Below are 22,762 nucleotides of genomic sequence, written 5' to 3'. Positions count from 1 at the left end.
TTATGCTGTTCGTTCTGTTATTTCATAATGGTGAAAACCGATATGACTATTTGCCTGAGCTAAGTGCAACAGCGTTAAATCAATCGTTCCGCATCCGGCCTAATTCAGATCATATGACACCAGGCTCACACGTGATTCTTTCCCTAACCAGAGAAATACCAGAGCCGCAGTGGCTAATGCCGCTTCTTGTGAGAAAACCATTTTAAACTGTCTTATATCTTGTGTAAGCTATGAGCTAAATCAGCTTATGTATAGTATCAGGATATCTCAGCTGTGTGGGTTGAATGTTGTAACGCACTGTATACATAGCGACTTTGTACTATCGCCAGGGAAGCGAGAAACCAAAGATCCTGTTTTTCTTAGCAGAAGATCGTGTGATGAGTAGAAAGAAATTCGGTACTAAATCGAATGGGAATTGCAGGTAAGGCCGCGTTGATTTGATTACATGGATGACATCGTCCGGGAATTCCAAAACTGATCGAGCGAGCGGGTGATTAAATAAAAGTTTGTACAAAACAATAGTTTCCTTCCGTATAAACTATAAGTGGCCAGGAAGGTTGAACAATTGGCACGGAGGTATGGTATACCGAACAGTAGGTTTTTCATGTTTATTAATATTCTTTCTCATCTTTTTCTTTGACTTTGAAACTTACTTTGGCATTCAATGACATTACTATACGTTTCCTTTTTTTTTAATTTACGGCATATAACTGCTTTGTATGATGTTCAAAAACTTGTTCTTTTTCTTTTGGAAAATTGATGTTCGCGCGAATGTCATCCATATAACCAATTCAACATGGCCTAATGTGATACAAAACTATCGTATTACAGCATGGTACAATCAGATGTTTTAGAGCCCTTGTATAAGTCGTGGCTGTTACAATCTGCTTTCCCAACAAAACTTTCCCAGGCTAAAGAAATAACATGTGATAAACCCAAAAGTATCAGATTTCATCTGTTAAGGCAATATTTGTAAAATTCTTTCAAAATGGTCCTATTGAGTTTTTGGCCATTTTGTGACCAAATATGTATATGTATATATGTATACTTTACTCCTGTGCCCTGGTAGGTGTGCATTAAATATTTCTTTCAAGAAACCCGACCCATAATTTTTGCATGATTTACTTGAAAATGGTAATAAATTGCACAACGTCCTTAGTGCAATATATGCCAGGTACCGGACCATGAAATTTTTCAGCCAAATAATAGACCGGCGTCCGCCGGACACATGTAAACACAAGCAGGGCTGCGCCACTGTGTATCCGGGATCACAAGACCAACAACTCATCTCCGAGCAGATGTAGCAGTCGGGCTTGTTTTCAGCGCGTATTTGCGATGTTTTGTTCATATACATACACATAAACATATACATATATACATATGTATACACACACACACACACACACACACACACACACACACACACACACAGATGATATATACTAGTATATATCTATTGATTTTATCTATTTTTTATACATTAGGCCATGTTGATTCTATCATACGGATGACATCATCTGGAAACCCCTAAACTGATGCGAGCGTGCGAATAAAAAAAAGTTTGGCCAAAATAGAAAATTTCCTTCATTATGCGAAATCTAAAGTGGCCAAAACTTCTGGGTTATGGACCAAACACCCTGCCGTTACACCACACAACCCCTGACTGGGATACTAAACATAGACACTGGATCTTTTTTATCTCCATGCATCCATGCCCTACTTGTTCACTGTCCCTTGAACTGTGTAGCCTACACAGTTCAAGGTACAGTGAAAAAATAGCGCATGGATGGCTAGCTTTTCGAAGATTTCTCCATTGTCTTCTGACAACGCCCCTTTTCCGTCATTCAAAAATAATACTGTGCCACTGAACCATGCAGCCTGATTTGGTCATACCATGGTTACTTGAGACAGTTCTGCAAGCTTCCTCAACTCACTTTCATTTTGTTCTCTCTTCATTTAGCTGCCATGCGGTGTTATGTATCAATATATAATACATGTACTTCCATAATGGTGACCAACTTTTTCACTGTCCCTTCCCAAATGTTGACATCTCGGAACACTTTTGGCGACGAACTTCACGAACATGAGAATAGAATAAGGAAATGTTGGCTATGTATCAAAATCGTGATTTGGGGATACTAAAGAGAGGCCCTGGGCACTTAATAGCTCTGTTTGCACCTATATATGATCTACTTGTTCACTGTCCCTTGAACTGTGTTACTTTTCGATTTCCTCCTATTGTCTGATGACAACGCCCCCTTTTCCGTCATTCAAAAATAATACTGTGCCACTGAACCAGCCTGATTTGGTCATACCATGGTTGCTTGAGACTCACCTCACTTTCATTTTGTTCTATATTCATTTTGCTGCCATGCGGTGTTCTATATCAATATATACTACATGTACTTCCATAATAGTGACCAACTTTTCACTGTCCCCTCCCAAATGTTGACTTACACGGCCGTACATCTGGACACGTTTGGCGACGGTACCCAGGCTACACTAACATGGGAATAGAATAATGAAATGTTGCGAATGTATCAAAATCGTGATTTGGGGATACTGTAGCTCTGTTTGCACCTATATATGATCAACTTGTTCACTGTCCCTTGAACTGTGTTACTTTTCGATTTTCCCTTATTGTCTGATGACAACGCCCCCTTTTCCGTCATTCAAAAATAATACTGTGCCTCCTCAGCTCACCTTCATCTTGTGATTTTTTTTGCAACATACGGCATATATTTGATCACTTTGCGGCTGCTTTATATGATTTACGGTACGATTGTAAGCTTTGTTTTTATTTGGAAACGGGCAAAAAAATCGTTGCGCGAGGATGTCATCCATATAATCAAATCAAACATATGGGAGGGATGGAGTCGGCTTTCTGTAATATAGAAATATTAGAGTAGAAATGTTAATCCTTGCCAGATTTTGACATGTCGCTCAACGGAAAGCATACAAAACATTCCAAATGCACCATGATGTCAATGATGAGATATGTGTCTATCTAATTTATTATGCAATACATGTATTCATTTCCCATCCAACTATTTGGCTTACTTAGTATTATGTGCACACCGCAGCAAGTTACATGGACGTGTCTCATAAACATATGCAGTCCTTTCTTTATCGTGCGTGTTTCCATGTTTCTAGATTAACTTTAAAGTTTTTTGTCTATATTTGAGCTAAGAGCGCGCTAGAATAATGCCAAAGCTCAATACTTTATTGTGTTCCATCTATTTGTAGACGCGAGTCAGAGGATTACAACAGCAATAGTGCTTACCATTGAATAATAGAGCGGCTGTTACATCATTGTTTACCCTTATGCCTTCTGCGGTGTGTTTTCTATTGTGACGTTTAAACCCCGTAGGCCATCTTGCTATAAAGTCTTTCACCAAGATGTGTTCTAGGGTGGTTATAAACCACAGTGCACATATGGATTAGAGGGGCGACAGCTGAGAAAAAACAAACTGAATGTTACCCTGACAGCTGACCTGATTCAGTCATTGTGACTATACGTGATACAACACAGTCCACGTAATCATGAAGGATGGCAGATGCGATTCAAAACAATATTATAAACCATGGTGCTGCAATTAACATAACATGGGCAGTTACATCCGGGGCAGGGCAGGTGGCAAGATTTGCATTGCAACAAGAATATCGATCTTTCGCTATTTCGACTTTTCTTCTGTATCATGTTCTCTTATAATCTACCACCCCTCCCAAATCACTGGCATCCCTAGCGGCTAGTTCTTGAATAGCAGGGGCATTTTTGTAAATAAATTCCGAGGAGGAGAACTCAAGAAAACACTGACGGATTTTTATGGTTTTGGGTATGTAAGTAGCTTAGACAAAGTTGTACAAAAAATAGAAATCATGCAAAAATACATTTGCATAATTGATGTTTTTCAATGTATCTCTTGTCCGGATATGATACGATCTTTTGACGACAAAATGAGGCAGATTTAACATTTAATTTTGGAATGTGCAAATGAGGAACTGATTTGTATGATTAATACACTACTTGCAAAACCACTTAATGATGAATGATGGGAACTTTAAACTTGTGTAAGTTGTTGAAGGTGCATACATTTTGCAAATGGGTAAGTCATTTGCATAAAATATTTTTATGCAGGTCTGAGATCGCCGAATGAGCTGTTCCTAATTCAAGTGAGCTATCTACAAGAATATGAATACTTTCTACAAGTGTATAAAGACGATTTCTTAAAAGTCATAGAAAACATAACATAATGTTGAATACGCATTTACAGGTGCAAACAGTTTTGCAGGTACATGTACAAAGCAAAAACGAATTTTGCATTTAATCTAATAACTTGACAAGTTTTATATTTGTAATAACGACACGGTTCAGTCGCAATTCACAGAAAAGTTTGGTTTGGTGGAACTGTTATTTTGCCCCAATGCAACTCATCCAGCTCATCCGTTTGTCTTTATTTGGCTGCATGCTATACAGTCAAACCTGTCTATAGCGGCCACTCAAGGGACCGGACAAATTTGGCCACTATAGACATGCGGCCTCTGTATAGAGGTGGCAACTTGTAGATAAAATACCCAAGGGACCGACAAAAAGTGGCCACTATGGACAGGTGGCCCCTCTGTAGAGGTGGCCCCTAATACAGGTTTGACTGTACATGTATTTCGCCTTGGCTGTCGTGTGCCGTGCGATCGGCTGAGGGCGTGATTTCCACATGCAAACCACATGTGGCTTGGAACCGAATGACAGGGTGTCCCTAATCACCCAACCAATCAGCGTTGCCAAGCTGTGCCCCTTGTGACGTCAGAAGGTCAAATTGGAAAGGTCATCCTTGGAGGCGGTGCTGTTGCTCATCAATAGTTCTGCTGCTATTTTGTGACCGGAAGATCAAGATTGGATTGTTTGGGCAGACTGTAGTAGACCTTTGAACCAAAGCAGCATCCTACAGATTTCACAAGGTAACGTTACGTTCAGACAGTACATTCTTGTAGATATCGCCTTGAAACGCTAAGCAGTATCGGCACCTTCCCAGGCCAGGCCAGGTGCACAGTGAGTATTTCGTATTGTCAACTTGGGAATGATTTGTTGTGAGGCCAAGGACAAGTCTTTATGTAACGTCCCTGGTGAGACAGAAGCTAGTTAAGGTAAATTGAAATGAGCAGATCCATGCTCCCTGTACAGAACTCTGGTTTGTAGACCCAAGGAGGTTGAAAAATAATTTTTCAACCACCTTGGCCTGGTAGACCTTCAATGAGGAGCAGACATCTGTTTCTTATTTAGTTAACGCTGTGGCTATTGACACACTCAGTGTGCCAATAGCCTGCTCATAGCCAAACAGGCTATTGACACACCGAGATGCCAACCAGCCAATCAGAGCTTGTAACATGCCTTTCCGGCAATATTTTATACAAACAATAGTTGATTAGACATTGTTCGGAAGATTAGACATTGGAATCTTTGAATCTTGGAATGAACGGACGTCTTCAAGTTATGCCCTACATCTGGATACCAAATACTAGTAATACAGCCATCATCGTGTATGTATGACGTAGCGTAGTGGATAGAGCGTTGAGTCCGCGCCGGAGTTTTTTTTAATTTTTTTTTTTTTTTCAATTTTTCTTGTCCCTTTTTAAACATCCATTTGATATAAGAATATTTTATATATAAACAAACAACTTTTAAAGTTTCTGTTAACAATATAAACCAAAAATAACACTGACCACAAAACATGTCATAAGTTTCGGCCGTGTGGTTCCGGCGCTATCGGCAGCGACTCGGAAGAATATTTCTTTCACATTAAAAATAACGGAGGTAAAACAACAACTATAACTTCGCTTCCTTAGTGATATAAGTTTTGAGGCCGAAAATTCTCCAATACGGCAGGAATTCGTCGGTAAACACAGCTGAAAACGTGTTCCTAACGGATCCAACATGGCTGCCATGATCACATGCGGTGACAGTAAAACTAGCACCCTATATGATAGCAGATTCCGATGTTTAAAATTGTGCCGTAAACACGTGAAAAAGATCGTATTTTGGGTTGATAATGGACACAGGATGCCATTTGTATTTTTCAGAGTGTTGATTGTCAAATATAATCGTAAGATTTCCTCATTTTAGTGGTTTCTATCACTGGGTGTGTCAATAGCCTAACAGGCTATCGACACACTCAGTGTGCCAATAGCCTAAACAGGCTATCGACACACTCAGTGTGTCAGTAGCCTGTTAGGCTATTGACACACTGGGTGTGTCAATAGCCTCGCTCTTTAGTTAAACTACGAACTCAAGGAGATTTTATAAAGATTCCAGACAAGACTCCTTGGTTTTACCAGAAACTCCTCCCGTGGGAGCTGCACATAATTGGGTTGCTTTGGTTTGTCTTCAATACACACTGCCTAACATCACAATTAAGCAATTAAAACAACCATACAATACAATACATGTAAATGTCTCTGGTGTGGGAGAGGTTTCCTGTCTGGCTTAGAAAGTTTAAAAAACCAGTTTATTCTTGGTCTGGAAAAATGTGCTGGGCACTTTAGATACATGACACTTAGTAGTAAAAAAGAAGTAGAATCTTAACTAGGAGGTACAAATATGGTTGAGGATGCATGCCGTTGATGTAACGTCCTTACTCTAATATTGAAAAGTTTGTGATGATTTATTTTGCTCCGTCAACAATATGTGCAGACAGTTAGATAGATTTTTACATTTCATACTACATGTACATGTAGTTGTTAATCTTTGGGATTTCTACAGGTTTCCTCTAGCTGGATGGCCAGTGTCAGTCAGCACACAACAGGACAAAGGAGCTAACAAAAGTAACATGACATCCCAGGTCACTTTCCGAGTGAAGGTTGCTGTGTCTGACCGCCACTGTGTGGTTGTGGTAGGAGACTGTCCATCACTGGGTGGATGGGACCCTCATAAGGCTGTGGAGCTACAGAGAGAAGAAAAGTAAGTCTCATCATTTAAGGCTATAATCTAACTTTTTTTTAAACGCAAGGTCGAAAAACTTTTTTCTTTCTTTCTTGGAAACGGATAAAAAGCGATGCCCGCATGGATGTCATCCACATAATCGTATCAGCTGTAATATTTTCTATTTAAAGTAAAGCAATGAATGAACTTCAGTATTAAATCAATATTCTTATCTGTCTGCTAGTGTACTATCTACTTGTATTATATCTAGGATTTAACCTATATTAAATCAATATTCTTATCTGTCTGCTAGTGTACTATCTACTTGAATTATATCTAAGATTTAACCTATATATATGTTACTGTTTCTAATACCGTTATAGCTCTTAAGCAGCAGAATAAGGCATTTCTTACAACAGTTTTCTCCTATCTGTTGCAGTGATGTGTGGAGCTGTACAGTGCCCTTACCTGAGGGAACACCTGTACGGTACAGGTACATGGTGTGTGATATCAGACAAGACAAGACACAGAAGAAACTTAGGATCATCAAGTGGGAGACGTACAGACAACCTCGAACATTCACACCCAATGGTAGGTAGCAGTTGTAATGGCAAAGTGTGATGAAACAAATGTTATAATTTTTCCTTGCTCTCAAGGTTTATATTTTCTAAATGTGTACTTATTCGCCTTCTAGAATTAAAACTAATTTAAGTGCTTCTCGTTTGCATGATAGGGAAAAGCTGTGTTGCTGATGGTGGGAGTTTTGGAAGCTACGGTATGTACACATTTTTTGTATGAATTTTATGGAACATATACCTGTGTATGACATTTGTCTAAAGTAAGAATTTGAAGAGAAGGAAGAGTTCACTTATAACTTATGTTCAGTTGTTTAACCAGACGAGCTTCCAAACACTTGTAAGTACAAAATACAAAATAACTAAGAAATTGATATGTTTCACATCTTAAAAAATAGTATAGTAGGCAGCCTTGCATCTTCACAGAAAAAGAGAGCAAAGATATTACTCATATATGTATTTTTTTTTTGTAGAGTCAGATATATGTCATATTCAGAGCCACATTTTCCTCTCTGTTGGTTGTTCTAACATACTAATAGTATCAAAGATAGACCATATCTTAAGTTGAAAATTGAACATTTTTTGAACATGGCACTGGTATAATGCATGCCCGTAGCCAGGATTTTGCCTGGGGGGGTTCGTTTTACTCTTTGGTGGACCAACGAGTGCCGAGCCGAGCGCCAAAGGCGCGAGTTTCCTAGGGTGGTCCGGGGGCATGCTCCCCCGGGAAATTTTGAAAATTGAACTCTCTGAAATGGCATTTCCTGCGTTTTTGAGAGGATTTCAAAGGAAGAGTCAGAGACACTCACATAACTGCTTCAGAGTCTAATCAGACATTATTCTATTTGACGAAAACGAAAGGTTGAGTACATCAGTTATGAAATGGCCCGTGATCACTTCTGCGAACTTTTAACTGGCTCTGAAACCCCATTCAATTTGTATACGACCACCAACACGAAAACTGGATGCTTTACAATGCTCTTGTATTTGAAATGTTTTTCCTCTTAGAAATGGGTGAAACCACATCGTGCCCATCAGCAGGCTCTATCACTGTGTATACCTTTGTTGCACAACATTTGTACAAGATAAAAAGTATGGCTTCTACAGTTATCAATTAACTACAGTTCTATAGCTTATCTATAACTTGTGTTGGCGCTGTCATCCACAAACCGCCATTTGAGACTTCCGGGCGCCTTTTACCATAGCAATAGCATTAGGCTTACTTTTTTTACTACGGTCAGCCACTTTCATGGCCACCCCCGTTAAACTCCAGCTCCGGCCCGCACCACTGTGGGCCCGCACGGTCCAGCTCCGGCCCGCTCTGATTCCAGCTCCGGCCCGAACGTCCCAGCTGCTCCAATCCACACGTCCCAGCTCCGGCCCGCACGGTCCAGCTCCGAGCTGGAATCAGTGCTGGCCGGAGCTGGACCGGACTGTGCGGGCCGGAGCTGGAGTTCAACGGGGGTGATAGACCCGTTGGAAATACAAATTAGTCCGCCTTTTAAAAATATTGTGCATTAAAAAAACAGACCTTCGAGAAAAAAGCGGACCTTCGAGCGCGCATGGGGGGGTGCGTCCGCACCCCCCGAACCCCCCCTGGCTACGGGCATGTAATAGCACTGACTTCCCTTCCCCAGATGGTTCCGGCTGTGCTGTTGACCAGGGATGGTTAGTAGATGAGACAGAGATCCGGCTCCGCTTCCATTCCTCCAAGTCTCCTCCCATCATCATCTTCAACCAGGAGAATGTCAACAGAAAATTCTTTATCAAAGTCATGCCTATCAACATACAGAACTTGCAGGTACTAGATATTCTTGATATTCAGATACCTTAAAGTTGGATGCATTGGTTAGGGTTTGAAGACCACCCCTGTATCAGTTCTGCGATGATAGATTTTAAAATGCATGCACAAAATGGTGACTCAAATGAAAAGTTACTTTACTTTAAAAGTTTGTTAAATCTAAAGACCTGAACTTCAGAAGTGGTTTGTACTTCAATTTACAAAAAAAATGTTATGTCATGTTGGTACCAAAATGAATATTCTTCTTGTCTCAGAAACAAACAGTAGATGGGAAATACAACAGTCCTACCTGTGAAGAAACTCCTGTGACTTGTAAGGTGAGTATCAGTGTGCATTCCCTAAGACATAGATTACTTTTTGCCAAAGATTTGAAGCAGGGAGGAACTTCAAATGAAACATAATGTAAAGCACTTGTTTGAAATGCTGTTTCAGAAATACAGTTTCTGAACCTCTACATTGCTAAATGGACTACAATGTAAGACCATGCTATGGGGAAGACATTGCAATGTCACAATAATTTCATTATCTAACCACAGTGTTGATGATCCCCCTGCAGGTACTGAATGACACCCAGTGGTGCCCAGTGTTTCAGGACCAGTGGGGCCACCTGTTGGAGAATGACAATTACCTCATCTTCACCACTCAGGTGTTCAACCCTCAGGAATGGGTAAGGCAGAAGTGTCTTAATTTTACAAAAGCTTTAAATTTCTCAAGTGAAATCTATGAACTGTGAGATTTAGGCTATGATAATTGTGTGACTCTGTCAACTGTAGTTACACTGTTTTGACACTGTTTCAATGCAAATCTACTTCAAATTGCACCCATAAACTGCCAAAAGTTATGAATATTGCATGTTTCAAAAGTTAGAAAGTAAGCAGTTTTTGTGATTTTGTAATTTTGTGTCTCTCTGTGCAGGCCTTTGATATATTGCTCTATGCAGAGTCTGAGATCAGCGATGCTCAGTCAAACAGCCACACCCCTCCTGTTGCCAAGGCAACAGTCCTGCCCACTAACATGACAGGGTCCACAGGTGTGGTGTCTGCCCCCCTACATAACAACCACAACAGGCTAGTCGGACAGATAAATGGTAAGTGCCCTTTAGAAACAGATAGATACTCTATAAAAAGGTGCAGATATGCATTCCATAAGAAGACTCAACACTACAGTAACATAGGTAATGCATTGATATAGGCGTTGTCAATTCATTTGTATGGCAAATTTTGCTGCAAAAAAACTTTCAAAATAGAAAATCTGACATTCTTGAATGTGTAGGAGGGGTAAAAATGCACTGTTTTGAAGAAATTGTCGTATCATTTAAAGCAAGATGTTATGGTTATCATTTTGTCATGTACATGCTCTGAGAAGCTACAGACAGCCCACCTGGTAACTGTAATTAGTCTGTTATCGTTGTGTGATAACTGCTGACAAGGTGTTATCCTTTGTATTGTTCTTTGATGAACTGAAGATGAAAAGAACAACAAAGCCAATAGCAGGTACATGTTATAATTAGTGTCATGCATAGCTGTAGACAGTGTCTGAATCTGTGTCTGGGTTTTTGGAATAAAGAAAGCCGGGAATTGCAAGTTGGGGACAGTTGGACAGAGAGAGCAGAGAGAGGGTCCCGACGAACAGCTCCCGTGCGTGTCTAACGGCATGACTGCGTCCTGTGTGTGCTTTCTTAGCCCTGTAGTTTAAACGTTCCTCGTGTAGCATTCAAAGAACCTGGGGCCACAACATCGGCCCCCCTTACATTTGGCGTTGTCGAGGCAGGATGCTGCGTAACCAAGATCTAGAGGGACGCTGCGGGACGGAGACACGCCAGGACCAGGAGCCGTGCCAGGAGATGCGCACGGGAGGGCAGGAAGGCCGCGAGGTGGAGAGGCTACCGGCAGGACACGGCAGGCTGACCAGGATAGGAGGTTGCAGGACCATGGCTGGAGTGCTGGGGAAGCCGTGAACTCCAAGGCTCGGCACGTGGCGGCAGGACTGACGGCGGCCGACACCATTGTCAGAGTGCGGGCCGCGACTTCGGCACGGAACATCGGCCCCCCTTACAAATGAAACCCAGATTTATTTCATGTATGATAATCGCTTGTCAATGTGTGCTGAAGCTTAATAAGGTGAATTAAAGTTAAAGAAACATAATTTATGAAAAGCAATCTCGATGGACTGATGTTTCATTTCCAGTTGATTACCTGATCATCACCCCCATGACTGGAGAAGTGTGCACTGCTGAGGTGTCGTTCGCTCGTTACTGGAAGAAGAGGAAAACTCTGGATGTTGGACACAGGGGCATGGGCAACTCTTACACTGCTGCCTCGTGAGTCTTCAAACCCTCCAAAATCATGATCAGCTGCTTGGACCAGAAAATGTTCTATTCAACATGAAAAATTATAAACTAGAATAAAAAAGAGCCTGAATTTTCTCAATGTATGACCTGAGAATTGCTCCTGACAATTTCATATACCTCCTGTTCCTTTGTGGAAAATAAATTTTGAACTGGATGTATAACGTTGCATGTTTGATACACCATATGTACAGAGGCCCTTGTACTATTTTTCTATGACATCTTGCTTTACACTTGCCATACCGGTAGTTGTTTCTGTATTCTCAGATGTTGGGCTTTCTGCAATCATCACAAAACATTGTTTTATTACAGAGTCGCACATATACGAGAGAATACCATAGCATCATTCCTGAGTGCTGCCAACCATGTAAGTCAACATACAACCTTGACCATATGTGCCTATATTTAAGTTGTAAAATGTAACATCTACATCTTAAGATATGTCAAATTGTGTCTATATATAATCTATGATCTACCCGGGTGGGTGCCGGTACAGAAAATTCAGTCGCAGGTCAGTACAGGGTCTGGAACTGACCCTGGACCTTAAATTATCTGTGAACTTATCATACTGAAAAAACTGGTCCATTTTTCTACAAAGGATTCTGTTTGGTGACTTCAACTGCTGGTACCCAGCCCTAGTTACATCACATAACAATTTTGACTCTTTATTATTTTAGTATTTAGTACTTGATCAGTGAGACCTGCATTGTTGCTATGTCCACAGGGAGCTGCTTTTGTGGAGTTTGATGTCCAGCTTACTAAAGACAAAGTCCCCATTGTATACCACGACTACAAGACCTGCATTTCTACCAAGACGGTAACTTTTTGGTATACCTCACTTAATTTTCATTTCTGTATAGGCAAACCTACATTTGTAAAAAAAAAATGTGGTATTAAAAAAAATGCAAATCTTTTACAATGAGATGCTGACTGTTTGTCCTTTTCCTTTGCAGAAGGGAGTAACAGGTGGTAGCCAGTTGATGGAGATAGCTGTCATGGAGCTAACACTGGAGGATGTGCAAAGTTTAAAGGTCTGGAGTCAGTCATAGTACTTTAGACAGCTAATAATCAGTACATTGTATAGCTGCATGTTTTCAGAAATTTTCTATCCAGTTTTATTTTGTATTTCACAGCAGGCATCAAGCCTCTATCTTCTAAGAGTATGGAATCAAGTTAAAATTCAACTATAATGTTGTTTCTACAGCTTGATCACAAGACCGCTAAGAAACTTCCAGCTGAAAAAGGTTTGTATAATGTGATAGAAACATTCAGTTCGTGATCTTAAGTATGGTATGGCGTGATCCTGGAATTCTTATAGGCTTGCATCCTGAATGTTGATTCGTGCTTCGAAATTTTCTTTTCTTTTATTCTGTTTATTTTACATGGCTGCAATTTTCACATTCATTTGAGAAATACATGTAACGTTACTTAAAGATCTTATACAACTTTTCAGAAGCAAGTATTGATGATGAGGAGCCCCCTGATCTCCATCCCTTCCCAACTCTCAGGAAGGTGTGACACTTTATCATACTGAAATTATGATTTAAAATTGTCTCTGTTTTTGTATAATTGATACAAATAACTTCATTTCATATACATGAGAAATGAAGATTGCGACTTTTAGTGAAATAGAGAAATGGACATGAACTACAAAATATTGCAACTTCCAATGAAATATATAATTTCATAACATACTGGTAATATTGCCTTTGTGTGATGACAATAAAGTCTTGGCCAGTCAATGATCCATTGTGTTTGGTTCCCAGGTCTGTAGCACCCTTCCAGAGCATGTCAACCTCAACATTGAAGTCAAGTTCCCCCTATTACAACAGGTGGGTTCATTTTAGAACAGGTGATCAAGATTATGAACATTCAAGATTGAACTCAATGACAATCCTGTACTTTAAGTAATGAATTAGAGGTACAATCATAGAATACCCAAATTGGGTACATATATAAGATACCATTGGTTTGAGGAATAAATCTTTCTTCTGTTGTATAAATGGATGTTTGAATTATGCTAACTGTATTCAGTAAAATGATGTCGCCCACCCTGCATAATTCTACCCGTATTTCATGTTTGCATCTGTACCACAAGCCTTCTTCTCTTTGATTTTCTACAATAAGACCTACATTTAACCATTGTTTTTCTTGGTGATGTTAGGACGGTGCATGGGAAGAAGAGATGGACACCTACTTCGACCGTAATGAGATAGTTGACATCATCATGCGGGAGGTGTTGGAGAACGGAGGGAAGAGAAGAATCCTGCTGTCCTCATTTGATGCAGACTGCTGCGTTCTGTCAGTCCTTCTCTTTCTTGTGTTCATAATGTTTCCTATTACATGTACACTCTATATGTATTAATAAAATTGTCATCCTGCCTGTGTTTACACAATCTCTCGCTAGCTGGGGTTAATGACCCCCTCTCGAGACTGTAGGGTTGGCCACTAGGAGTGTGATTTTAGTCAGACTACTGATTTTCCCTCTGCCAATATTGTTAAACATCTAGTTGAATAAATGCTTCTGAATATGTCTAAATTCCAAATTTCTTTCAGTGTATGAACTATAGCTTTACGAATCTATCACAGCTCCTAGTAATTACCAACACTCGGTACTAATGTTTTCCACTTTGTCCATTTGCAATGAAAAATTTCATCACAATGTCATTGATTACCCTACAGTGGCTAACTTAATGTTTGTACATTATTTGTTATAACCCCAGACTACGTAGAAAGCAGAACAAGTACCCAGTGCTGTTCCTGTCCCAGGGTGTGACAGAGCGCTGGGAGGAGATGATGGACGTCAGGTGTCGGACGGTTCCCATGGCGATGAACTTTACCCTGGCAGAGGGTCTCCTGGTTGGTATTTTCATTACTTCTTAGTGTGCCATTTTGGAAAGCTTTTTGGAAACGGTTTAAAAATGTTGGTTTTGATAACGAAGCAAAACAAACTCAATGACTCCTGTTGTACTAAAAAGATACTGCCATTCATACAGTCATGCACCTACCCCAACTTTTGCCAAAGTTCCTTTAGATATGTAGCATCATGATCTATTTGGCAGGTCATTGGATTCTTCTATATAACCAAATTGAGCCAACACTTTCTTACTTGCCAATATAGGGAGCAGAGAGGCTCGTGTGAAACTCTTATTTGTATGAAAAAAATATTAAATTCTTAAGAGCAACTCCTTCCTAAAAAATACAATGATTTCAATGTCTGTATTCCCACTCCCAGGGTGTAGATATCCATGCAGAAGACATCTTGAGGAATCCTTCCTTTGTTGAAGAGATTGCAAAACTGAAGCTGGTTTGTTTTGTTTGGGGAGAAGACATTAACGACCCAGCCAACATGAGCCAGCTGAGGTCCATGGAGGTGGATGGCATCATATATGACAGGTATCATGTCATTGGATTAGAAAGGACAGTAGTTGTATCAATGTTTGCAAGGCCCACCAAAGTAAACATTTTTTTCTTACAGCAAAAAAGCTAGGGATTATGTTTTAAATAAGGCAATTTCCAGAAACAGCTTTATGTACAAATTTCTTCACTTCTGAGGCCTTACAAAATATTCCCGTCTGTTCTTTATATCAAGTTCTACTTTGTTTGTATTATTTGCTCCTTCTGTCCCGTTTCTTCTTGTTTCAACTTGTCTCTTCTTGTGTCTTCAAATTACCAGAATGTATGAACATAGGGACCCCAGTCTGATTATTTTTTAGAAAGAAGAATCCTCAGCTTATGAGGGAGAGATTTGTCCGGGGGTTTGTCTGCTGTTTACTTGTCTTGTCTCTAACTTCTTTAAACTTTTCAATCTTGTTGATGTGGATTAACCTACACTGTATATTGTCATAACGTAAAAGTACTACATGTATCAACATGATGTGAATAGGAATATATATTTTAAGAGTAATATATCTACCGAATGATATGTAATATCTCTTTGTTTTCTACAAGAAAAGTCTGTCAATACCTACAATCTGGAGCGACAGAATTAAGCATGTGTTAGCTTGGAAAGGCATGCAGTGCAGTTTGGTGTTCAGTACAGTTAACTAGTTACTGGTAAGAGCTTCAAATCTCTGACACTTTCTGCCCCCTCCCCACAGAATGTCTGACCATAGAGAACCAGGTCTGTACCAGTTTGAGACTGAAAAACAGAATGGACCATTCCTTGCTGGCATCTCTCAACACACACACCACTGAAAACAGCCGCTAGTTTGGCGTTGTCTTCAACGCCTCACTGTGACATCTTTTGGTACTGCATACTGTGCTGCAACTTCTTTTGAATCCCTCCAGTGTGCTTATTTTAGATACAGTGTATGACACAGTAGTGATGAACTGCATCCTAAGCTTTGCCCACACGGAGTCTTGTACATGTAAGACAATGTATTTTAACCTCAATTCATGCTAAGAGTACCTTCAGGAATTTCTTAAGTAAAAGTTGTGTCAAGAATACCTTCTTCAGAATGCAATGGTGCTGGCTATTTTATAGAAGTATATGCTGCTTACACTCATGTGTTTTAGTAATACATCATAACTTGGTCACTATAGCCATGTTCTATGTCAATACTCTATCCATGTTTTGTTGTATATTTTTGTATAGCATGTGACCAGTGAAAGCTATAGGTTTAGACAAAGGTGCTGCTATTTTTTGCTATATTTTTAAGAGTGATACAGAGAATACCAACATGTAGTGAAGTTTCAACTATGTTTGTCTACGATATTTTAGTACCACAGGTACAGATTTGTTACTGCTCAGGGTGATAGTTATGGTAAGGTATTGCTGTATATCTTAGTCATTCAGAAATGATCATTGTTATACAGTGTGAAAAGCTTGTTAGCCAATGGGCTTGCCTCATTTTTAACATAGACATTCTGATTGGTCACATTGACCAACTTAATCAGAAAGGGTGGAGTTCATGTAGTTTCCATCACACTTTAACCTTGTCTGGTGATGGTTCACCCATGTTCCATATTTATCATTACTATTAGGTACAAATGGTGTGGGGGAACAGTTACCTCTACTTTGTATACATACAACTAGGCTCTTTTTAAAAGGAAAAACGTTCCCTCAAGAGCAACAAATTCACATTTCAGGTGCCATATTGTAAAGGTATGCTGGCATCTTTTTTTATTTATGGTATTTTATGTATGGCCTGTGTCAGGCCTTCATGCATTTACTCAGACTTACATGGCACAATTTTATAACATGAAAACATTGATTTTTAGAGCAACATCAATTTTTAACTTGTGAAATACATAATCATGCCAAGACCTCATAGAGAAAAATGACTGAATGCTATCTATGATTGAATATGAATTTCTCTACAATACAATGGCAATGCCAGAGTTGTTTCAGAACATAATTAAACATGTTTTAAACAGCTATTGTGACTTCCTAACACCTTTCAAAACCTTGTTCTGCAAATTCCTCATATGTTTCAGCAGTGTCAATATTTTACGACTAATAGATGTTGGCTTGAACAAAATCCATAGATACTGATAATACATACCTACAACTTTGAAAGATACTAGATGACAAGTGTACACACAAAACTTTACCAAAATATCATCATAATGCAACATAACATAATATGGTATCAATACCGCAAGCCAATATAAGTTAAGCATTTGACATTCATAGGCGGATTTGTCACTACTGCACACATTCTTTTACCACTATTCAATCACAACCCCAGGGAGCGGGGAAGGGGGAGGGGATGGTGCTGTGGGGGGTTTGGACTCCATTTTATCATCACTGGAGCTCCCAATATCCATAAAGTCGATGCCCTTGGAAGTAGATGGATTGGGACCGCTATTCCCATAGCCAGACCCGTCCTCTTTCTTCTCTGTCGCATGACGTTTGGGAATCGCTAGCGGCCAGACGTGCCCGTTCTGCTGCTTGGTGAACCTCCTGAGGATCGCTCTCGGCGCTGCTGCCCACGCCTTCTTGGTCGGGGGAGGGCGCAGGGTCGCCCGGGCGTTCTCCAGCTCCTCCGCGGAGATCCCCAGCCAGGGGATCAGCTTGTCCTGCGTGTTGCAGCCCACGTCACGGGCGGGAGGGGGCGTCTGTGAGGAGCTGCTTTTCTTCACATCTTCCCTCGCAACGATTCCTGTATCATATGGTTTGCAAACTTGTACTAAAATTGGGTATTAGCTAACTGAGGACGTTATATACGCCCTTGGGCTAACATTGCGTTGGGTTCTCCATCGGCAATCTATGAATCATCTTATAAACATATGTAGATTCTGAATTATATAAGACAGTATATAAGACTATAGGCTACCAGATCTCTTTGGCAGCTACTGAACAAAACTTATCCATGTTCAACATTACTCCGGTTTATTTAGTGACCAACGTTTATTTGTGGGTAAGGTAAGGTAAGGTAAGGGCACATTGGGAGCCGGGAACAGCATGGAAAATATAATGAAAGACCGGAACAGTATGGAAAACCGGCGGGAACTGACGAATGAATGAATAGTACTAGTGCCTAAGCGCTGAGTCAGACAAATCTCACCTTCATCAGTTGTGGTCTTCTTGAAGTCGATGTCCTCAGTGATGACCTGGTTCGGCAGGTAGAACTGAGGCTGCGGTACCAGTAACCTCCCTCCGGGCTGGGCGGGGTTAGGGGACTGCGGCACCACCTGGATGGTGTAGGGCACTGACATCGGCATCACCTGTCAGGTACACACCAGGTACAGCAGGGTAAGAGATCAACAGAGTATGCAGTGCAATGAAAAGTAGACAAAGAAAAATGTTTTTCGTGTCATATTAAAGAATAGCAATTGTACAAATATTTAATTTGATAGACAGTTTCCGTCATTTTGTCCCTAGCGTTAAGGTATTCAGGTTGGCTAAATTGGCATTTTGACCTTCCTCTATAATTCCATTTTCCTAACTTTTTATGTGACTTTCCCGTTATCATGTTGGGTCAGTATGTAAGGCATGTATTGTGAATCATTAGTTTTGTATGGGCACAAAGGTTTACTCCGCTCCAGGATTTCAGCAACAAAAGTCGTCAGGGAAGCAAAAATGAGAACAAGTGATTCTGATATTTGCCGCACTTTCTTTCATCACAGATAAGTGTGATAGGGTACTAGTATATAATTGACCTTCATGTCTGCATGATGTCACTCTATAATGCCCTTATTTAGTCATTACCTGGGCCGTACTTGGCGGGGCCCAGCAGCAGCAGATGGTTGCCGTGGTAACGGACAGACACACCTCCACCACTGCCGCGGCGATCACCGCTGCCTGGATACCCAGGATGCCTGACGCTTCCGCGCAGGTTTCTGCCGTGCAGGGCGCGTCATGGCGCTTTGTGGGGAAACAGGAGGTAGCAAATAAGGGGTGAGGCCAAATATGTCGCGCTATCGCCATATGATGGCAAAATATGGTAATATTCTTGGAATAGAAGTACACATCATGGTCGTACAAAATTCTGTGTTGTTACGGAAAGGGCTAAGTGCAGCTAATAAGTACTCTCCAAGCGGAGTTAAGGCTCCGGCTGTTTTTTTAACGCGTTACGTTTTTAGGCGTTTTTATTGGTCCGCTAGACATGAAGAAAACGGTACAAAGTAGAAAGCCCGATAAAAACGCCCAAAAATACGTAGAAAGTACCCAGAGCTGCTTGGAGAGTAAACTTCTAGTAGGTCTTGTCGGTGGTTTATTTTTTTCACAGACTGCTGCTTGAAAATTCTACGATGTCGAAATCGTACGACGGCCTACACCCAATGTAACTACAATACCTCCTTCATAGGCATAGCTTACTACATCAGAACCTTCAAATCGGTGAACTATACACTGTTCTTTTCCATTCAATTCAATAGTTGCAAATTGACAAGCTTGAAAATTTTAAGTTGTCATATAACACGTATCGAAGAGTTGCTCATAATCTCGTTTAAAAAGTCTAATTGTTTCTCTATAGCTTGACGTCATTATTCTAATTTAGTGACTGCTCCACGCTTATGTTAATGACGCACACGCATATTGGTACCTGTGAGATGCTGTTAGCGGCGATAATTCCCATGGCTGGGGCGAACAGAACACCGCTGACAACGGACAAGACATGGTAGGCAGCTATCTGTAGTTACCAGGGAGATATGAACGTCACTACACTAAAGATGTCGTGAAAAGGACTTGTCAAAACCAAATCACATGTTAACATATTCGAAATCACAAGACGGACATTCAACGTTAGATTGCACAAACTTGCTAACGTCTCATATGAACAATTATGAATTTTACGTAACAGCTATTCTCAATGGGGAAGTCCCATTCAATATGGCTCACAAGTTCCAAGCGCAACCATTTTATTTTATTTCATCAATCTTACCTTGCACTTATTGTTTGGACCGCCAGGTTCCAGGGAGGCACCAACACTACCGACTAGGAGAAACTATCGTAGAGGTTAAAAAGGATTATGGAAAAATAGGCAAAAAGTGAAAGTCAAAGCGGCATCATGTTGTTAACGTCAGTTTTCCCGAAGAGATGATCCGAAAAAGAACATTGCTGTTGTCTTGTCTACTGAAATATGACAATTAACATGAATTCTACATTTTATAAATGCGTTCTGATCACAGAAACCAACACCAAAGTACCAAATCTTTTTGTAATGACGTCCGTAAGTTCATCACTTCAAACACCAGTATTCATTTTTAACCAATCTCTGGCGCCGCCTCTACACATAGCCATAATATTGTCAGCTTGTCTTAAAATGTTGTACATATTCTTTGTTTTTCATGTTTGTCCCTATGTCATATGGGCCAGTGAGAGCCTGAAATAAAGAAATAATAATAATAAACAGTATCTATCAATGAAGTGAAGCTCATATGCTTTGTCGTTGTACAACTGGGCTTTAACAGACGGTTTCTCCCCTTGGTGCTGAATTGGCCATCTCTTGAAAGCGTTCGGAAATGTCTCGCTTTCTTATCTTGATAATAAAGCTTAGAAAATTCTTCTTTATGAAAACTTGCATAAACCAGTGGTTCGCAAGGACAACACTGTAACGTTACTTTCATGATTGACGAATTACAGGTATTTTGATGCTACATGTAATACTTCAATCTTCACCTACCCACAGTCCACCGATGATAGGCGTCCCTACATCTCCCACGGACAGCTGTATGGCCTTGTTGTGCTGGTTCCGGGCGTCTTCCCTGGTCTTGAAAAACAGCTCAGCCACACCGAGCACGATACCAGCCACTCCCACCACCAGATGCAGGGCGCTCAGCGCCTTGGCCGTGCCGAATGGAAACGCAGGCATACCGACGGTCTAAGATAGGAACTACTTCTGTAGTGCTACACCAATGTTACTTCAAAACCAACTTTCGGTCATGCTTGTTGTATCCGTATTGAATATTGAATTGTAAGAAACACATAATCAGGAATGCCTCCACATAGACGACGTAGCTCTCAGAGGATGCGTAACACCGGCATATGCCGACGCTGAACACAAACTGTCATTTGTATTTTCTGATCTTCTAAAGATGTTCGTCACCAAGCTCAGTCGATTCCTCAAAACACACTGAATCGAGTAAGGGAAATTAAATCATGCACATGCTTAAATGGTCAATTTATGAGTTACTATAAAGATGGGTCGCTAAGCAACCGATCTCACGATTGAGAACGTAGTTAACAACAGGGAAGCTGCCTTTGTTCCCCACGGTACATGTAATTATAGCGTCCCTGGGACGTCTTTGTACTCTTCCGCCCGTAGACTGATGCATATGGATTGGAAGTTCGTTTCCTGTAACGCATGTTCTTTCTTTGAAGATGTATCTAAGCTTTTGAAAGCAGTTGATAGATGAATTACCGCATCACGCAGCGGATCGTGGGGTTGTTTACACTCACAGTCGCAGATAAACTGACAGCTAGACTTATACTGGTCTAGGCCAGTAAGAACTAGTCTGGGTCGGTGCAAAAGAAACTAATGTTGAGTGCAAATTATCATCAAACCCTGATTAAAATTACCTGTACCGAGACAAATTGTAATGCTACAGCACCACATATCATCATCCTGTCAGACAAAAAACGTCATGGTGACATAGTAGCCAGGGGCAAGGCTGAAGATGAAAAGGAGGGAGCACTGTCAAGCATCTGATACATGTACAATACAAGAAAAATCCATGCCTTACAGTACCAGAGTTATCATCAAGTCAGGTGTTTTCCCCATAACTATCAGTTTGAAGTGGAACTTGTCACAGAGTACTTTAGGAGCAACCTCATTAGATAGATTTAAACTGTGCCTATATGTAGATGTACAAAAAGTCATTCAGTAGAATATACTGTGACCAGCTGCTGCCACATGCTTGTGATACTGGTGTTACATTTTTGTACATTGAAGGGTGGTTACACTGGGTATATGGATACAATATTGTGGGTCTCTGCATACTGTAACTGGTATTGTTGAACTTTAAGTCTTCAACTTAATGCAATGACAAAATCAACTTCCAATCATGGAACACAAAGACATTTTGGCTGTATGGGACTTCTTTTAATCTCCTATACCAGGCTTGGGAACAGGTCATATGTTTCCTATTTCATTCAAATTTACTACCATTTATGTAGGATATGATTACTGATTAATGTTTGTTTCACCATATGTTGGCACAACATAATTAGCTGTGAAAACATAAAAACTGACCCAACCCCACTGTACAACAACTGTACAAAAGGAGAGGGTCTGCATTCTACCAGCTAACAACACTGATACAGTTTGCTCAAAAGTGATTCCTTAACAGATTTTAATACTAGCAGTTAAATTTCATTATGAATTAAAAGGAAAACCTATTTCTACTCTGATTGAACACATAACTTCCTTCTAGTTGCTCCTTTAATACTTTCACTGGCCTTACAATACTAGAAAGCCAATACGCTTACAAAAACTTAAGTATTGAATCATCGTCAGTCTATGTATATTGCAAACATAGGAAAGTGAACTCATGATACTAGGAGATTTCCACTTTTCTTTAAGCATGAAGTTACAAAGGAAAAAGAACAACACCACAAAACAATAAAACAAGTTAAAACTAAAAATAAATAACTTGGAGCAAAGATGTCGCCGTCTTAAATTGTTTATGCTTGCAATGAGAACAATGGAGTCTACAAACCCTTGTGTATGTATTTTACA

At 40.3% G+C, this 22,762-nt stretch overlaps 2 protein-coding genes across 3 annotated transcripts; one reads left to right on the top strand and one right to left on the bottom strand.

Moving 5' to 3' along the window:
* Nucleotides 1-4,777: 4,777 nt before the first annotated feature.
* LOC118420929 (glycerophosphocholine phosphodiesterase GPCPD1-like) lies at nt 4,778-17,015 on the top strand. The gene is made up of 19 exons (XM_035828018.1): nt 4,778-4,956; nt 6,755-6,952; nt 7,353-7,504; nt 7,647-7,688; nt 9,126-9,289; nt 9,544-9,606; nt 9,846-9,956; nt 10,205-10,376; nt 11,477-11,609; nt 11,949-12,003; nt 12,361-12,453; nt 12,590-12,667; nt 12,841-12,880; nt 13,090-13,148; nt 13,403-13,468; nt 13,801-13,937; nt 14,360-14,495; nt 14,872-15,032; nt 15,737-17,015. Exons 2-19 carry the CDS (start codon nt 6,822-6,824, stop codon nt 15,831-15,833), a joined length of 1,890 nt encoding a protein of 629 aa, XP_035683911.1. The 5' UTR covers nt 4,778-4,956; nt 6,755-6,821; the 3' UTR covers nt 15,834-17,015.
* Nucleotides 16,757-21,611, bottom strand: LOC118420930. Of its 2 annotated transcripts, XM_035828019.1 has the most exons (6): nt 20,708-21,600; nt 19,967-20,029; nt 19,628-19,714; nt 18,793-18,948; nt 18,149-18,308; nt 16,757-17,743 (listed from the first exon to the last, which is right to left on the bottom strand). In XM_035828019.1, exons 1-6 carry the CDS (start codon nt 20,894-20,896, stop codon nt 17,310-17,312), a joined length of 1,089 nt encoding a protein of 362 aa, XP_035683912.1. In that variant the 5' UTR covers nt 20,897-21,600; the 3' UTR covers nt 16,757-17,309. The 2 variants fall into 2 exon arrangements, with proteins under 2 accessions (XP_035683912.1, XP_035683913.1); XM_035828020.1 differs by lacking the exon at nt 18,793-18,948 and having other exon boundaries at nt 20,708-21,611.
* Between the last annotated feature and the right edge of the window lie 1,151 nt (nt 21,612-22,762).

Source organism: Branchiostoma floridae, chromosome 8 (genome assembly GCF_000003815.2).
Source record: "Branchiostoma floridae strain S238N-H82 chromosome 8, Bfl_VNyyK, whole genome shotgun sequence".
NCBI classification, from domain to species: domain Eukaryota; kingdom Metazoa; phylum Chordata; class Leptocardii; order Amphioxiformes; family Branchiostomatidae; genus Branchiostoma; species Branchiostoma floridae.
Note: the sequence above shows the minus strand (reverse complement) of the source record. Positions and strands in the feature narration are given on the sequence as shown.

Bases quoted from the DNA above. Each gene is read 5' to 3' on its own strand.
- LOC118420929 (XM_035828018.1), top strand. From the start codon at position 6,822: ATGACATCCCAGGTCACTTTCCGAGTGAAGGTTGCTGTGTCTGACCGC. The intron at 7,689-9,125 runs GTATGTACACAT...TCCCTTCCCCAG, and splicing joins TGGGAGTTTTGGAAGCTACG to ATGGTTCCGGCTGTGCTGTT. The intron at 13,469-13,800 runs GTGGGTTCATTT...TGGTGATGTTAG, and splicing joins AGTTCCCCCTATTACAACAG to GACGGTGCATGGGAAGAAGA.
- LOC118420930 (XM_035828019.1), bottom strand. From the start codon at position 20,896: ATGCCTGCGTTTCCATTCGGCACGGCCAAGGCGCTGAGCGCCCTGCAT. The intron at 20,030-20,707 runs GTAGGTGAAGAT...CCTCTACGATAG, and splicing joins CTATCATCGGTGGACTGTGG to TTTCTCCTAGTCGGTAGTGT. The intron at 19,715-19,966 runs GTAAGATTGATG...TGGTAACTACAG, and splicing joins GTCCAAACAATAAGTGCAAG to ATAGCTGCCTACCATGTCTT.